Below are 18310 nucleotides of genomic sequence, written 5' to 3' on the forward strand. Positions count from 1 at the left end.
GATGACAGTGTTTTCTTTTGCAGTGACAGGTTTTAGTCACTTTTAGACATTTTTAGACTTTAGTATCTACAGAAAGCTGAACACACACACATACCTTTTCTTAAATGCTAGTTTATGGTTGCTGCATTAGGTGTTGTTTTTTTGTGGCAACTTTGATGATTCTGAACCATTTATACTGGCACTTGAGTTGCACTACACACTCTGCAGTCTTGTCATGAACAACAGGTGTCACCACTCAGTAAACTTCCATTAATGAAGGAGTCCAACAAGGAAACAAAGTGATTAAGGAGGTTTTTTCAAAGAAAGTCTCATCTTTTCAAACTGTGTGTGTGTATGTGTGTGTGTGTGTGTGTGTGTGTGTGTGTGTGTGTGTGTGTGTGTGTGTGTGTGTGTGTGTGTGTGTGTATACACTCATGCTTGTTTTCCTGTCTAATAGTAGACCATTTTATTGCATGTACAGCATTGTACATATAATACTGTCTTTTAATTTCTTTTTGTTTTAGGATGAGATATTTATTGAAACTAATGCAAACATAAATCCAAACACTGTATGTAAGGCAAAAACAGAGTTTTTACATTTCTATTAGAATCAGAGTCAGATATTTGATATGACCATCTTTATTCTACAGAACAGCCTGAACTCTCTTAGGCAAGCGCCTGTCATTTCTTTAAGTCATTTCTTTAAGTATTCTCCAGGCTTCCTGAAGGACATTCAAAGCTCTTCTTTAAATGTTTGCTGAATTTTGTTATGCTTTGTCAAGATGATCCCACGCTGCTTCAATAATCAGGTCTAAATTTGAATTTATCACTCAATAGGACCCGTTGCCACTGATTTTCAGTCCAGTTCTTGTGTATTTGGCATACCTCGTCCTTTTCTCCCCGTTTCTTTGCCATAAGAATGGCTTCTTCACACCCACCCTTCCACTGAGACCATTTCTCCATGAAGCTTCAGAGAACAACCAACACTAGCTGAATAAACTGAGGGAGCAGAGGGATCTATCAGGTTCTGTGTCAGGAAATGACTTTTAGATGCTGTTCATCTGCCGTAGATAGTTTTTATAGGGCTGTCATTAATTATTTTTTGCTCCATTTGTACATTTGTACATTTAAATAATGAAATTGAAACAAATTGTGTGTTTTTTTTATCACAGGCTGTTGAATAATACAATTAAAAATCGGCTCTTTACTAAGTTGTCTGTTGACATAGCACTGGTTTAGCCCTTGTGTTAGGGACTTGAAAATGGTCAGGGGCAAGGACTGGGCTGAAAATGAATGAAAAAGTTTCAATTAATCAGTAATAAAACTTTTTAAACATTTAAAATTCAGGTGAGTATTTAGAAGAACGTGTCTACAAGTAGTTTGACGCTTTGCTTATGTTTATGCATATGCACTGCCCTAATGTCCACAGTGTAATATGGGCATATAAGTACAAGAAAAAAGAAAACAACAAGCTTAAAATTAGGCCGTATCTGTACTAAATCATTGTGCAAACTTCTGGCAGATTTCAACACTGCTCTGATCCTTAAAACAAAGTCTGCTGACCCGGTTTTAGTTTGAAAGCTTTGAGGTGTTGTTTTAAATCTGGATGAAAACATATTTGTGTGCATGTAAGCCCAGGACAAAAAAATCTTCAATCATCTGCTTTGTGGAATGACAAGGGATCCCTGTTCGCTTGTGCATAATGACAAATATGGAGCTAAATTAGAGCTTGAACACATGAATAGCATTAGGGGTTAAGAGGTTTGATTACAGTTGCATTAATTTGCCAGTAGATTTTCCCTTAGGCTCTTACATTGATGTGCTTGACTGATTAGAAAATATGAGCGAGAGAAAGTCTTCTGTAAGCCATCCTGTCTGTGAAGGGTTTACTGTGTCATCAGGAGATGTTGCTTTTACAAAAATTAAACAGAAAAAGAAATCTTTGGCTGTAAACCCTTTGTAATCACCAGCTCTATTGGAGATGAGAAAAGGTGATTAGTAATTATAATTTGATTACATATTTCCTAATCTAAGATTAACAGATTATCATTGCTAGTTTAGTGCCATAGCCATCAAATTTTTAATTTTACTGCTTTTATTTTAATATTTCACCTTCATGAATTTACTAAGACAATCACTTAAGCCCAAAATGCAAATGAGAACAAATATATCCACTAATTAAATTGCATTGTTATGATCCACTGTGAGCTTGTTAAACTGTTTTATGGGCTAACCTGTAAAGGCTGCACGCAGAAATATTTTGTATTTTCTAATTAGTTAATTATTTTTTTGGACTTTTTGACTTTAATTCTGTTTAGTTTAATTAGTTTCCAGAGCAGTGTTTCTGGTCTCAGTTTAGTTTTTATTGTGTGGAAATGTTTCGTTTAATTTTTCTTACTTTCAGCGATAGTTTTTTTTCTTTGTAATTATTATTTTATGGCAGGCTTGTGTCAGAGGCAAGATTTGTTTAAAAGCAGTACAGGTGTCACTTTAAAAACACAGAACATTTGAACTCACAGTCTTATAGACGACCAAAGTCTCAATAAACATGTTGATCAGTCTCTCATTAGGCAAATGTGAATAGAATTTTACCAGACTGACAAATATTAAAACTAAGATTATTACCTCTATATTTTTATTTTTAGTTTGTTTTCCAAGTTCACAAAATTGCTTCAGTTAGTTACATTTTTTTGTCAAAAGTTAGGGTTTTTTGTTGTTAATTTAATTTTTTTACAGCTAGTTTTAGTTTTTTTTTCTCTAGTTAACTATAATGACCTCTTCTGTAACACTGTAAAATGCACTCAAACCTCTATACAAAGAAACACAGTTCCCTAAGCCCTTCTCAGACGTGGTTTTATTAAGATCTGTTTGATATTTACATGGATCAGCTCCCTTTCTGAGTGAAATTAAATTTGCTGAACTGTTTTGTTAAACACTGGGGACTCATTTTCCCCTAATACCATTTAACAGGGTCAAATTGTTGTGAAATAATTTGAGTGTTGATTTGACAACAAAGGCGGTGACACCGTAATCAACTTTTTGATGAAGTCTTATGAAGGAGGCTTGAAAATGGTTGGTCTCAGTGGAGCCTTTATGATTAAGATGATACAGCTGTCTGCTGATGGTAATGGGTGTTTTAGCTCTACAAACCTAATTGTTGATAGTTGAGACGCTCTTGGGTGTACAAAACTCTTTGTGAGAACTGGATGACCATTGGATGACCAAGCTATGGAAATAAATATTATTACTGAAGTTATTGCAGTTGAGATTTTGTCACAAGATATGATACCTACAGACAAATGTTTTGTTCTTCACCAATGTGGTCAAAATGGTCATTGCTACAGGCGGTTGCTTTGTAGTGCTAGTTTCTTTCACTGACTCCTTGTTAATTCTGAACACTTCTTTCTTTTTGCCCTTTTCCTTCCTAAAGATATCAAAGTGTCACGTCTGAGGAGTATCTCCTGTTTTTGTTCTTCTTTCTGTGGTCAAGAAAAAAACAGAGGTGACCACTGGAGTGTTTTAACAGCCCAGTATAAATGGAGGGATGAGAAACAGTGAAGAACAAAGGTGCAAAATGTTGTTGTTAGTATGATTATGAGTAACTTGGATATAACTGACAGCTCTCCTCATTCTCTTGCCTGTATGCTATCTATCTTCCTGTCATATCCCATAGGGCAGGGATAGCTCAGTAGGTAGAGTGGTGGCCCCATGATCGGAAGGTCGGGGGTTCGACTCCACTGAACGGCTACCCTGAGGTACCCCTGAGCAAGGTACCGTCCCTGCACACTGCTCCCCGGGCGCTGCATTGGTGGCTGCCCACTGCTTCACTGGGTGAATGGGTTAAATGCAGAGGAACTATTTCCCTATGGGGACTAACACGCACACTTTATAATGGTCATGGATTCATCTAACCAGTTTAGCATTCCTCTCTTTTTGTTTTTCCCCAACTTCCTATTATACAACTTTGTTCTTCACAACTGCAGCGTCTTTGAAATCTTCCAGGCTTTTACAGAAGCTTGTTTTTGGACACTCTTTGTGCCGATCCTGCGGTCCTTCCAGATGTCCTGTCTGTTTGGTTTCTTCTCTCTCTGTCAGGCTTGGCACATGTCTTCGTGCGGATCTATTTCTGCCTTTGGGCCTTTCTTTCTCCTTCACTTCCACTACTCCAGGCTTTTCTCTCACAAGTTTGGGGAGGTGGATTGTTTTGCCTAAGGGATCTGTGGGGTTGCTTTTCCTCACAAGATGGGGGCCGCAGATATTTTATGACTTTCGCTCTGTGTTACCATATGTCTGCTCCACCGACAGCATGTACTGTTTGATAAGATGTGATCTTTCATTCTTTGAAGATTGGTGGACTTTGGGAGAACCTTCTCTTTATTTCCTTCCTGATGGCGAAGGTTTTGGTTCTCTACTAGATGAGACAAAACAAAAAGCAAGGTTTGCCATTTTTAAAAAATAAATAATACTTAGTACTAAATAATAATTATATCATAATTATAAATAATAATTATTTTCTCAGGACTATCCAGTGGCCTTGTAGATAAAAGAGACTGGAGTCAAAGTTTTAGTCAATTCATAATTAAACTGAAAATAAGCTAAAAAAAAAAGAAAAAGATATCGCACTGGTGGTTGTTACAATTATTCAATATTGAGATTTATTCATGAAAATGAAAAATGTGTTTGTACTTATGCAATATCTATTTTCTTACAGTAGTTACATCAGTTAATACAGTAAGAATTTTTTTTAAAAGCTGTTGCAAATGTGTTCAGTCTCAATCCTCACCATCCCGTGATAATGGATATGGCAGTATGTATTGGGGGGGGGTAAGTGGTCCGATCTGTTCCAATTTTTAATTAAGTCACTAAACACCAATGCTTCAGAGGGAAAATCACTTTTAAATTTTAAAAAAAATAAAGGAATCAGTTTCTGAGCATCAGGAGACCCTCTGTGTGCCAACCACATGCCTGATCGCATCATCAGAATTCCCTACACAGGTGAGTTGTTCAGCTCCTTCTTGTAGCTTCCTGGATTGCGGGTATGCAGTAGAGCTGGTGTTTGCAACATCCTGCAATTATGAAGTGCATCTGTGAAAAAAGTATGTTTGTTGGCTTTGCTGTGATGTTGCGCCTGCTGTAAAAGGGTCGATAGAGAGGAGCAGCAACACTCCCGAGTAAAAAGATTCAAACTGACCTGATCACTGCATTATTCACAAGTTAAAACTTGTGGTCCAAGATGCTGTAGAACACATTACAAAGTCGTTTTCACATTTTTGCTAACTCTCAAAACTATAAAAGTTTCATGCTGGTCTTAGTAGGTCTTAGTAACTGTAACAGAGCCTCCTTATCTGTGTGGACACATTAACAGATGTGGTTAAGAGAGGGGATGCAGATGACATTCCCCAGGAAAGCAAAATAGTACATCAAAGCAAACTGCAGCAGATATTAACTTATTATTTTTTAAATCATTTTAATGTTTTTGAAATTTAACATTATTTCATGTTAGAATTGAAGTAAATAACAGAGCTGGGCATGTTGCATGAAGTAGAAGGGAGATTTAATGCTGACCTGTTAAAACATTTGTATCATTACGTTTGATTAGAAAACATGAGGCTGCAAACACATTTAATTCATTAAAAGTTTTTACAATATTGTGTAATGTTACAATATTCTTGTTAACACCGTGGTTGTATGTTTAAGTTCTAAATATGATTAGTTGACGCTTTTAATTGGACAAAATAAGTAACTTTTTGTGCTCATTACTTGTGGAAATTCTTTAGCACTATCGTTTTATTCTTTTTTTCATTTAATCTTACTTGTTAGGTTTATATTTGAATTTGAGAGACAAGTGGTAAAATATCGTAATATCTCCAATGCCACATTAAAAATATCTTAGCACATAAATGTCATTCAGTTACCCTGCGATTTAATAAATCCCACAGCTAATCAAAGCCACTTACATAAATCTGTGATGTAATATTTCAAAAGCTCAAACATAAATATATCTACTTACATCCTTATATACCCTCATCATGGACTTGTTTTGCTGTTTTGTACACCGCCTCCCCCACACCTTCAAAAGAGCTTAGTGGAAATAATTTTTAGCTCTTTGATGTGCGATTATGACTGGTTTTATGTGTGGCTGCTTTGATGAAAATGATGGCTTTTCTTCCACACACGCATCTCGCCCCGCCCTCGCCTACTACACAAGGCTTGATTATGACACTCTAAGATTTACTGTGCTATGTAAGACATTGTGTTATTTGTTCTTAGTCATGCTCTTGCGATTCTATTTAAATCCAGATTATTTTGCGGTTCAATCAGTCTAAAAACAGAAATGTACTGTGGGTGATTTCAAGAATAGCAGTCTCAGTACAACAATAGAGTATGAGCGCCTTTTTAACTGATGCAGAGTATAAACGGACTCTTATGAACGAGGAACAAAAGTAATCATGCAGTCCGTGAAATTGAACAAGGCGATTGCTTTTAGGCAAGAATGTGTCAAATTAACGAGCCGAAACAAACCCATAAATAAATAAGAAGTTTAGTAAAGCTGATAGTGAGAAATAAATGAAAAGATGTTATAACATTATAATAATGGAAAGCATCCACTGTGTTGTATATCCAGGATGGTTACTTGTGCCTAGTTTTAAAGACTTTGTTTATATCCTCCATATTTTAGATTTTTTACTTTTTCACTTGCTTGCATAACTTTTCATTGTCTTAATGTAACCACCAGCTCCCCTCTGAGTTTGCTTTTGAAGCATTATTGTTGGAGGAGAGTTGGAGCAAACGGCATTTAAAACGATTTCTGTATACAGAAAAGGATTATTGATGCTGTTGCTGATGTTTTGTCGTGGAGTATGTTTTTGTTGTGTTTCCTTTTGTTTTGGTCCCTTATTTAGCTTTGTTTGTTCATTTCTGTTCCCATCATTGTTCGTTCCCGCCCACGAGTGCTCTCTTTGCTATCATTGTCTACTTTTCACCGTCTCCATCATGCTGCCTATTGGCTGTACTGTGGCATTCTGTTGTACGCTTTTGAGCATTTGTTGCTTTGATAATTATTTGGTTGTGTGAAATGGATCTTAAACTTAAGCATAAACATTTCCTACTTTATTTAAATTTAGTGTGCTCAGTCTACAATCTCATTGCACCAGTGCACCACTTGTGCCCATCTCAGCTGCCATTAGAATCCCATAGCTTTCAATTAGATCTGAAAGAATAGAACGCTCTTCCATCCTCTGGTGAACAGTCTTATGATTTCTTCCTTTCTCTTTGTTTGCTTGCCTTGGAAAATGATACCCATTTCTCAGAATACAATGTTTTCTTCAAAGCTTTGAAACTGCCTCGGGTCCCTCCCTGTTCTTTCTTCTTCTTCTTCTCCTTTGTTATGTTTCCTTTAGCAGCGTTGTTGCCTGCATATGGGTCAACGAGTCCGCCTAGCCCAATCCAAAGATTTGACCTGATTTCAAAGCAATCAGTGGAACCATCGGCACGTGTCACTCTGTGTTTCCTCCTCCTCTCGCTCTGTCTCTGTCCTCCCCACAGAGCTATACGGCAGCTCATCTCTCCAGCTCCTAAGCTGCTGGACGGGGTTAAAATGTTGAACAGCTGCTGGTGGCCCACCAGATGTGGGCTGTGGACCAAAAACATACTGTGCAGTCAGTTCTCATATTTGTTATGCAGTTTGCAAAAAGCTTTTTTTTAAATTTCATTTCTTAACAAATTTGCACATTATTAGAATTGAAATGCACCACACTAAAGAATGTATTTAATAAAACATGGTTAATAGATAACTATAAAAAGCTATTAAGTCGAACTATAAAACTAGGAATGACTGTGACCAGTTGACTAGACAAATAAATATTTGCTGCCCTTCCTTAGTCGGTTAAAATGATTATTTCTATTGTATTAATGTATAAAAGCAGGTAACTGTTGCGTCTAAGATGCTACAATACCACCATCCATAGCTACATGCCCAAAAGATGCTAAATGGGAAACAATTGAATGGGAAGTTGTTAACAAACAAGCTGATAATACTGATGACAGTCATGGTAACAATCATAGTTCTGCAGCACTCAATTCAGAAAATTGATATTTGTAGAGTGTCGGTGCAAAAATCTTGAGCAGTGATTTATTAAAACGTCTGCAAAAATACATGGAAATACAATATATAAGGAAAAAATAGAATTTGAACAATTCTAACGAGCTTCAACACCAATCGAACTCCTTTATCTAAGCTTTCTTGTAATTTCTTTACGTAGTCTTCAGGAATAGTTCTCAGGGCTTCTTGAACAACATTCAGAGCTATTCTTTGGATGTTGGCTGCCGTTTGTAGTGTTCTCTGTCAAGATGATCCCGCACTGTCTGCTTCAATAATGTTGATGTCCGAGCTCTGGGAAGATCAATCCATTACTGATAGTGTTCCATCCATTGTGCGGTTTTCTATCCAGATATGCTTTTATTGTGGTGTGTTTGGGATCATTGTCAGGCTGTAAAATGAAGCCATTGCAAATAGGATTCTTCACATTTTTAAGGACACACTGTACACCATGCCAACACATGCCAAGTTTGGGGGTAATAGAGTAGGTCTTTGAGAATCAGCTTGTTAATGCAAAAATACTATTTTATGCTGGTAAAACTGTGTTATCTTAGCATTTTTCCATAGATTTACAGTTTAAAATGGTTATTTGCTAAGTCTGTTATGTGTAGACACAGCATTGGTTAGGTTAGGTGAGTTGAGGTTGCAGATGCACAGCAATTGTGGTCAATTATGAAGGAGTTTAAATAGCATTCCATATGTAAAATGTAGAAGTGGATATGGATAAGAGTGCCAGCTGAGCCTTCAGCTGATGTCGGCTAGCGCTGAGATCAGCTAATTTGCCAGGATTGCTGTTGCTTTGGTGTATCGTTATCTCACAGGTTAATGTTGGCACGGCTATTCTCCAGATAGGTACATTAGAGAATTTCAAGATGTCAAATGTGCTTTCAAATCTATGACCACTACATATTTAATGACAATACATTTTAAGGGGAAAAATGAATAATTTAAGAGTAACTTTCAAAAATGCTGATCTGTCAGCAGCTGTCATCAGATTTTGATTTATCTAGCTAAATCTTGATTGTAAGTACACGATATGAGCTTTTTTTTACACCTGAACCCTACCCAGGAGTGCAGTGCACATATTGAAATTCTGTTTGCATAGGTGCAGATTTCCCATGTTAACAGGCTCATTTCTGTTAATTAGGAGAAAATAGTTACAGTCAGATTTGACCTTTGGGAGTTGTGCCTATCACTGTTAATTAAAGTTTGATTGCCAGAAGTCATGTAAAACTCTCGTCTATCAGCATATTTCACATCTGAATGACTTCAGCAGCTTCATCATCCTCCCCTCAATTTTCTGAGCTCAATTGCAGAATTCAAACCACCAGATTAAAAAGAGAAAAAACGTTTGGGGCTTTGAAGCAGTGTTGATGGAGGCTACTTGTTTTCGTCATTTCTGTTGTGTGCTCATCTTCAGGTTTTGACGCTGTACTTTGCACACAGCAGGACCTTGCTCTCTTTCACTCTGTTTCACTCAGCCCCTCACTACTTTTATTCCCTCTACACCAGCTCTGCCTCTCTGTGCTATTCTTTTCTGCCTCATGCTGTCTCACCTACACTCTGTAGATCTGTCTCTCTGCCCTGTAGACATTCTTTTATCCTCCCATCCCTCTGTCTCCCTCTGGCTCCCTGCGCCTGTACTTGGCTGCTTGCTATAAAAATAGCTTGGCCTAGATTACAGCAGCTGCATTGGCGCTGGCACTACAGTTGGTTTGGGTGGGCCAAGTGAGGTAGCCTGTTGTAATAAGAGGTTGGCAGTGAAGAGATGGAGTGCATGTGTGTATGTGTACATGTGTTTGTGTGTAAACATATACTAACGCGTGTCTTTGTGTTCATTTTTAATACACAGGCAATATACAGTATACTGTAGATTTGCATGCAGTTATTAGAGTTGTGCTTGTGCAGAGAAGCGTTTGGTTATATATGTGCATGTGCATGCATGTGTCCATACTATGAGCATGCGTGTATCAGCCCACCAATCCACCAATGGTGATCCACTGCCCTGATTCCCCCCCCCCCCCGCTCCACTGCAGAGCTCCACTTCAGAATACAAATTGTGTTCGTCAGTGAGTCTGAGACAGTGTCTCATCCTTTGAGCATCTCTGCTGCCTCTCCGTCCACTCCTCTCCTCATCTCTTATGAAGTGCATTGTGCACATTAGAGAGAGCAATAGCTGGATTGCTATCCTATTGACTGCACTTTATGTGATAATTGCATGTATAACCGCTTATTGGTCATAAAGAAGCGAGGTTTAAGTGAAAGACAAAACACATTAGGTTACCAGGGGTTTACATTTCCTAAATCTAACCGTGTTCTTGGCATGTATCTTTACACTTTATATTTAGACACTGTTCTGTCAATATCTGCCTACAAAAAGAGACAACCGTACTGCAGCTTTTACTGTGTCACTACTAAATTAGCTGCAGCTTAAGCAAACAGATTAAACTTGACAGAATATTTCTATTTTAGGAGATGTACTTTGGAGTTGCTGGTGGACATATTTTGTTACCTTGCCAACAGTCTTTAAGTGAAGCTAAATTTATAGACCGCTGCCGGAATCCACATATTAACCGTACAGATGTAAGAGTGGTATCGGTTTTCTCATCTTGGCCTCAGGAAGATTTTTGTATGACGTGGAATTTATGGAAGCATATACATACAGCGTACCTCAGTAAATTGAATCTATAAAACAGTGCTGACCATAACAGCATTGTTACTTATAGCTAACAATAGACCAGAACATCTTCAGTTCTGCTGTTAACCCTCTAAATTGCCAGCATTTGAAAGGAAAAAATGAAAAACGTAGTGTTCCTCAGGTTTTTTCTTTCAGATTTTTATATAAGCCTTTATATTTTCCTGCACAAAGTCTTGTTTGGGCTCTCTTCATCCTGTGAGATCTAACAGAGAGAATTGTGAATGAGGAGAGAAGAATTGAGAATGAGGAGGAGCAGAGCTGCAGAATGAGGCCAGAGAGGAAGAAAAGTGCTTCATCATCCGCGGCGATCCATCCTACTTATCAGCTGCGACAAAACAGATCAAAGGAAGCTGCGCTTCGGTAGCCGAGAACAACACATGCAGTGGTCTGCACGGTTTGTTGATGCCAGTGGCCACAGCAGCGCTCCTTTAACCTTGACCCACCCACAACATTCATGTGAACTAATTATTTAGCTCTGATTTTGCACCATTCCTTACTGCCTTTAGTCCTTATTTTTAATTTAACAGACCTAATTCTACTCATATGTGTTGTTTCTGTACATTTTCTTCTTAAACATAAATTTTTGGACATACTTTTAAATCAAATCCCCATTATATATATATATATATATATATATATATATATATATATATATATATATTTAGCTCATATTATTAAGCCAAAGCTAAAGGGGGAGCCTGCGGTGGTACCTGAAATGTAATGTGTTATCATTTCAATGTGTCAGATCCCCTTTTTTATCTGTCGTCCTCAGTGCATCATTGTAAATATAACCATCTATTCATTTGTTTCTGCTTGTCCAGTTTGGGCAGTAAGTAACTGTGGTTCAGCTAGAAGATCCTGGGTTTGAATCTAAGGCCTGGCTGGGAGCCTGTCTCTGCAGAAATGTGGTTGTGGGTACTCCAGCTTCCTCCTACAGAACAAAGATGTGCATGGATATACAGAAGTAGCCCCAGACTCACATGCAGGTTGGTTATCACCAGCATGTGTGCTACATGCTGTAAGTGGTAAATTTGCAGTGCCACATAGTATAATATACTGTTTTACAGTATGTTACAATATTCCAGAAGTAATAATTGATTAGTTCCAGGCAGAAAGGACCTAATCTCTGTTTATCTGCAAACATTTGCTTTGCTGATCTTTCTGTTAACAGGAAGTGAAACTTACTTTTTTTTCAGCTTTGACTCAAAGCTTTGTAAATAGGGGAAAGTGAAAAGAGAATTTTCCAAGAGGGCATAAATAAATGATCACAACCTCTGGCAAACTTAGACTACATTAAATTCAAGTAAACAGAGCTGATTCAAAAGAAAAGACGACATATGCGTGCCGCTTTATCACTCCTCTGCGTGTGATTAATGAGCTGTGGGAGTGCTTTTGATGTAACATCTAAACCTGTCAGGTATCATCACCAGCGCTGCCTGCTCGTGCTGCCATGACTTGAAAGACTAAAACAGTTTCAATCTCAACAGATGAAGCAGCTGACGGTGCTTTTCAGACAAGGTCAACATGTTACTGTGTCTGATATGTTGTGTTTTGTGGCTTTTACAGGGGAATTTTTCCAGACCGAGTGACTGACACTGTCTGCTGGAGGAATGTCACAGTCATCCATAAATATCTTTCTCATGTTCTCCGTCTGCTCAGTGTGGACAATGCCTGACACACACAGACAGAAATAGCCCTCACGGCCCAGAGCCTTAATATTAATGGCTTATAGGGACTTTGTTGTCTCGGCTGGTTAGACAATTATTATTATGAAATGGAGTGCTGGAGAGACAGATGATCTGAGTGATGGAAAGAAGACAAGGTGTGTTAGCATTTTACGCAATGGCATAATGTCTGTGGAATCTGGAAAATGATTGGTCTTCAAGTGGAATGGAAACTCAGTCTATCAGTATAATCAAGGAGCTGTGGCAGCATCACCAGCTTCATCAGCTGCTTTATTGTGAGTCATAAAGAGCCACAGTACCACTAAAGTACAAACCAGTAACTGAAAAGTTCTTAAAAAGTTTTCAAGGCATCAAAATGCTGACAAAATAAGGTATATCTATTAACAGCATGCAGACAGACATCGGCATGATGGGCTTTTAGGCTTGTTGTTTGTCTGTATATTCCTATTCTCATGAAGTCACAGACCATGTCAACTGAAGGCAGCAAACAACTGACATCTGTGGTTATGCAATTGTGGCTTGACAAGGCAAAAAATAAAGCAGCGGATGCCTTCAGCGGAAAACATATTTTTTATTCACAGTGCTGATGGTAAGCCAGTAATCAGAGTGTATGTAATGTGCTGTGTTGGGCAGAAAAACTACACAAACACAGCTTGTATAGGATTGACTTTAACAGTTGATTTCACAAGGATTGTATTCATAACAGTGACAGCACATGTTAATAGACACCAATGTACCAGAAATATAAGGTGCAAACATTATAGCAGAACTGCTAATTTACATCTGTAGTCCCGGAGCAGGTCGCATAAGAACTTTATAATAAACAAAGACATGTAGCTGTGAGCCTTGTGTAACTTGATACTGCTAGAAATCATGCTGGACTAAAACGGATGCTGTGGATTAAGAGAATATTCAGCAGAAAATCCAAACCATACACCTCCACGCTCCAGTATACTGACTATATAACCTTGTGATCTGAGATGTATTGAATTAACTTGATGTCTATTTCTGGAAAGGTAATGTTGAATCAGCTCCTCGCTTTTATTGTAAGATGATATTTTGTCTTATCTCCTCTCTGACTCCCTGAAGAAGTGAACCGTAACGGTACAGTTGAGGATCTCTCACGCTACACTTGAACTGGTGCTTATACAGCTTCTGCTCTCATTGTCCACCCCATATTTGTTGTCAGTATATCACAAAGACATCAGGTGTAAACACGACTTTCTTCTTAATGAATGGGTTGGTCTGTGTGACTCTGATGCTGGTGTTGTTTGACGTAAACATGGATTGATTTTTTTTTTTCAAAGATGGTTGTGACACATTTTTCTCCCTCAACCCCGCGAACACAAAAGACAATTGTAATAAAAATAAAATGCAACAAAAGCGGAATAAACCGGCCGGTGAATTCTGCAGTGCGCCCTGCGTGGTTCGTCAAGCTCTACAGTGGCGTAAAACAAGACGAACGTGAGGATGGTAATGACGTCAATGTGAAGCCAGGAGCGGGGAGGGCAGGAGCCAGAGAGAGAGAGAGACGGAGAGAGTTTGTGCAGTTGCTGCAGCATCACTCACAGCAGCGCGTAAGTGCAGCGAGGAGTCCAGCCTCGACTCACGCAGCCGATTAAAAAAGAAACCATCCAGAACAGTCCGCCGGACTTAACCGCAGCTTCCTGGAGAAAAAAGCGACAGATATCTGCGTTTTCTGCGCCCTGCTAGAGTGGAAGAGAAAGACTTTTACTCATTTTTTTAAAAACCCAAAACACGCAAGGGAATGCCATCGATAAATATGAAACTGGAGATGGTGACCATCATCGCCTGCGAAGTAGATATTGAGGTGTTTACATCAGATAAAATGCAGGTACGGTTCACCCATAAAAAATGCACGTTGAAATGAAGCCTGCTTTTTGCGGTGTGTTGTGCAGCAGTTTGCTCGGGGCGACTGCATGCTGCCCCTGTAGAAGCGCATGAATGTCTTGGGTGACGTTGAATGCAGCCCTTCCTCAAACGAGGATTTTTATCAATGGGAGCCGCATCTCGGGGAGACGCACGCGCAGCGCCGCGCGTGCACGCCGCAGTGTTTGACGCTGAATGAATTGCAAAAATTGCTGAAAAATGCACGAATGTGTTTTTTAAGGAATCATTGTGTATGCGTCAGTGTGTGTGTGTCAGGCTTCAGATAGACGGCAATTATAAGATGAGGCTCGCAAGGGGTATGATGAAGTGGATTGTCCATGCAAGACACATGTATGGAAATAAGCGAGGCGATGCTTAGACGCAGTGGCGAACAGGCTGTCTTGTACCACCCCCCCCCCCCCTCTGTTTTATATCTGGCCTTACAGCAGCATTGCAGGTACATCAGGTTAAACGTGATGCCGGAAAAAAATATAAAAATAACTTGGTGAACATGAATAAACATGCAGTGGCATAAAAAATCCTGGTATAAGTGATTGAAATTGATGCCCTAGGAAATGATAATGGAAGGGGGGGGGGCTAATAGTTACAATTAGATTTGCCTTTGAGTACATTTGTGTCACTATAAATTCAGTATTGCACCCCCTATGGCAGTGTTTTTCTAAAAGCCCTCAGAACTGGGGTGGGCAATTTATTTTCCCAAGGGCCCACGTGAAACACTGGTGGAGGTATGCACCAATACTCTAATAGTGATATATAATTAATACTAAGCTGAAGTCAATTCTGCTCAGTTCTGTTGTGGTGTGGCACTTCATAACAGCTCCAGTTTCTCAGTTGGGCCCTTAGGGAAAATCAGCTGCCCACCCCTGCCTTGGGACACATCAGATACAGGTATTTGATAAACTGTCGGTCAGGAAAGCAGTTGCAATCAGATGAGTTCAAAATGAGCTTCAGGACCCCACCTTTGGCACCACAACATGCCAAGTTTGAGGCTTAAAAGGCTATGCAGATGGTCGGCCAAAGCTTGGCTCACCCGCTAAACCCTTTGGAAATTCCATGTCAGAATATATTCCCTCACCTGCTGCCTGCATGTCTGCTTGTCTGATCTGACTCATCACCAAAAATGACTGAAATACGAAAAGGGTGAAGGAATTCAAAATAAAGTAGCAGTATAAGGGGCTGTAGTGCAGTCTGGAGGTATAAGGACTTATCTGGCCTACAAACTCCAAATAATCCCTCTGTGGTTCTCACACTTAAGTGCTGTTGTGCTCTGGTGATATAGGCTAATTTTCTACCCTACAGAAGCTCAAATCTCAGTCACCACACCCAGCTTATAGACCATTAATTTTTTTTATTCATTCATTTATTTATTAGCAGTTTAATGTTTATCACTAACCTTCCCAAGCTATTCCAGTAACATGTACATAGGTGGATTGTTGAAGTTTCATTTCCATCTCTTAATGATGTTGTTGTGCTTGTTTGCTCCTGTTTTATGCTGTAAATATGTAACACAAAAAAACAGTCCCTGTTGACAACTGACTCATCCTATGGTCTGTGGCCCCTAGCTAGCCAGGCAGCTGCTGTGATTGCTCCCAGGTCTGACAGTTTCTAAACCACTGCAGACCAGCCAAGGTGAAAGACACCAATGTATCACCCTGCAGTTGTTCTCCAATTATAGGAGATTCAAATTTCCCTAGGGGATGTTAGAGTAAGAAAAACGACTGACGAACTTCACCGTGGAACCTCTAAAGTGTTGATTATTTAGGATTTCGACTCACCCGTGACCTAATGTCTCTTAATTTATTGTACAGTTCATGATTGTGTGTTTCAAGGGGAGTCTAGGGTTGGATGTGTCATTTCTTTCGCTGTGAAAAACCTTCATTAAAACCTGCTGCTCCTTTAGATCGTCCGTCCTCCTCTGACAGGCTAGACACAGACAGGGGCAGGCCAGTCTGATCAGAGGACAGTCTTCACTAAACCTTCCTGTCAAACCGCTCTTATCAGCCCACCTCTCACAGACTCCGCCAAAGAAAAGGGGGTATGTGCACAATTAAAACAGCAGACAGAGGACTGAATAGCACAAAGAACACTAGTAATCCTGGTTTCTAGTGCACTGAGAGTGATGGAGAGCACAGAAGAAGAGGGCAGATTAAAGATGGGCACGTGGGGAGCACGCTCAGATTGAACCCACCTCCCCGTCAGTCTATTCTTGTTTTTTTTATTATCATTTAACCAGATCTGAGCCTGTCTGAGGCCCATGTTTTTATTACTATGCCTAAATTTGTAGATGACAGATAATAATCGGAATGCTGTTTTGTTCCAAAGCACTTTGGGTGAACTTAAGTGGATTGATGCTATTTATAGACCCGTCAAGGAAAGATTAAGCAGTGTTGGTGTTTGAAAGGGGAACATGAAGAAAAACAAGTGAGTGCTTTGACATGGTTGAAAACGGCGCGGCTCGGGTCTTTGCTGATTACATCATTAATGAGACAGACTGAGAGGCTACGCACAGGGTAGGTTGTTGTCATAATAATGGGAAGGCTGATGGTGTAGAAAGCTCTCTTTTTTCCAGAAAGTGCTTGGGATCCATTTTAGATTAAACAAAAGGATTGTTGATGTTAAGTTCGGCAAGGCCGGAGGTGCAGGTTGACTGCATGCACACCTCATGTCATTACCTGCAGAATGTACCAGCATAAGCAGATGACAGCACGGGACACATTTTGAAGGTCGTAGCATGTTTTGGCATGCTGTGAGTGTATTTTAGGACAAAGCTTGCCTTTGCAGTTACAGTTACCATGCATGCTTGATTTGATGTTGACACTTTCATGTAATTTTTTTTTAAATATCCACTTGCACTTTCATATAGGTGTAAATAGATAATGCGCGCCTGTCGACCTGCTCTTTCTCTTGACAAGTTCGTCTCTGGTTTCACTCAGTCGCAAAATATGTGTGTTGTTTCTTTTTTTTTTTTTTTTGGAGGGTGGGTGGGCGTTAATTAGGATGCCTATGTAGTGCTTTACACATTTGCCTAACAACCAAAAGATGTCCCCTTTGATCCCAGGAGAAGACACAAATCCCTGTTGGGATGTGTCAGGAATAGGGCTGCCACAAACGATTATTTTGATAGTCGACTAGTCACAGATTATTTTTGCGATTAGTCGACTAATCAGATCATCATCCATTGGACGTAAAACTACAGCTTACTGCACCAGCAGCATCTGCTCTTATATAACTATCATTAGCTTACAGCTGTGTGTAAGGTATGTGCTAACTAAAAATAAAGACAAGATGATAGTTCATTAAATTTTAATGAAATTTGCAGATTGTTTCGGTGAAGTTTAATAAACTCCTTGCTATCTAAAATATAACGGGACACCGGAGTAAATTCTCGAGCATCTCACACTTCTGATAATCAGCTGTCTGCTTGACGTTTATTCAGCTGTGTAAAAACTATAACTTTAATCTCAGCCAAACCGATTTACTCAGGAACAAATAAAATACTAAAAAAAAAAAAGCCAAAGAATAACATCGTTAAGTTATCTAAGTGACTTATATATCATGTTTAACCTGAGTAGCGAAAGACAGCGGTGGGTTTGAAAACGATTTGCCAGGAGTCCGGTGTTCTCACGGCTCTAGTGAGCCTAGCTCCCGGCTCGCTATCGAGCTAGTGGGTAACAGACGTCTCTGAAAACGTCGGAGCGCTTTTGAAAATATGTGGTGTCCTGATAAACTGAGCAGATATTTGAGGCTTACACAGCTACATTCTCGCCTGAAAATATGTTAAACATTTATTTTGTGACCCAGAAAGAATAATAAGAGTAATATTAAAACTAACTAGCTGCCGCCATTGTTGTAAACTGAGCTGGGCCGCGCTATGAATTCTGGGACACAGCTGCTTCTTCTTCGGGGTTTAACGGCAGCTGGCATCCTTGTACATGCAGT

General features: G+C 39.3%; 1 protein-coding gene across 3 annotated transcripts in view; it reads left to right on the forward strand.

Annotated features, from left to right (window-relative positions):
- Nucleotides 1-18310, forward strand: part of rcan3 (regulator of calcineurin 3) — a 46184-nt gene that overhangs the window by 6119 nt on the left and 21755 nt on the right. Inside the window, exon 1 of one of the 3 annotated variants that reach the window (XM_085441370.1) lies at nt 13968-14315. The exons of the other annotated variants lie outside the window; for them this stretch is intronic. Coding sequence (XP_085297496.1) covers nt 14229-14315 — 87 coding nt within the window. The 5' untranslated portion in view covers nt 13968-14228. Of the gene's footprint in view, nt 1-13967; nt 14316-18310 lie in introns of those variants that run through there. 3 annotated transcript variants of the gene reach the window in all.

Source organism: Copadichromis virginalis, linkage group LG19, assembly GCF_057382275.1.
Source record: "Copadichromis virginalis isolate Kocher_CV1m ecotype Utaka linkage group LG19, C_Virginalis_male_GT1.1, whole genome shotgun sequence".
Classification (NCBI taxonomy): domain Eukaryota; kingdom Metazoa; phylum Chordata; class Actinopteri; order Cichliformes; family Cichlidae; genus Copadichromis; species Copadichromis virginalis.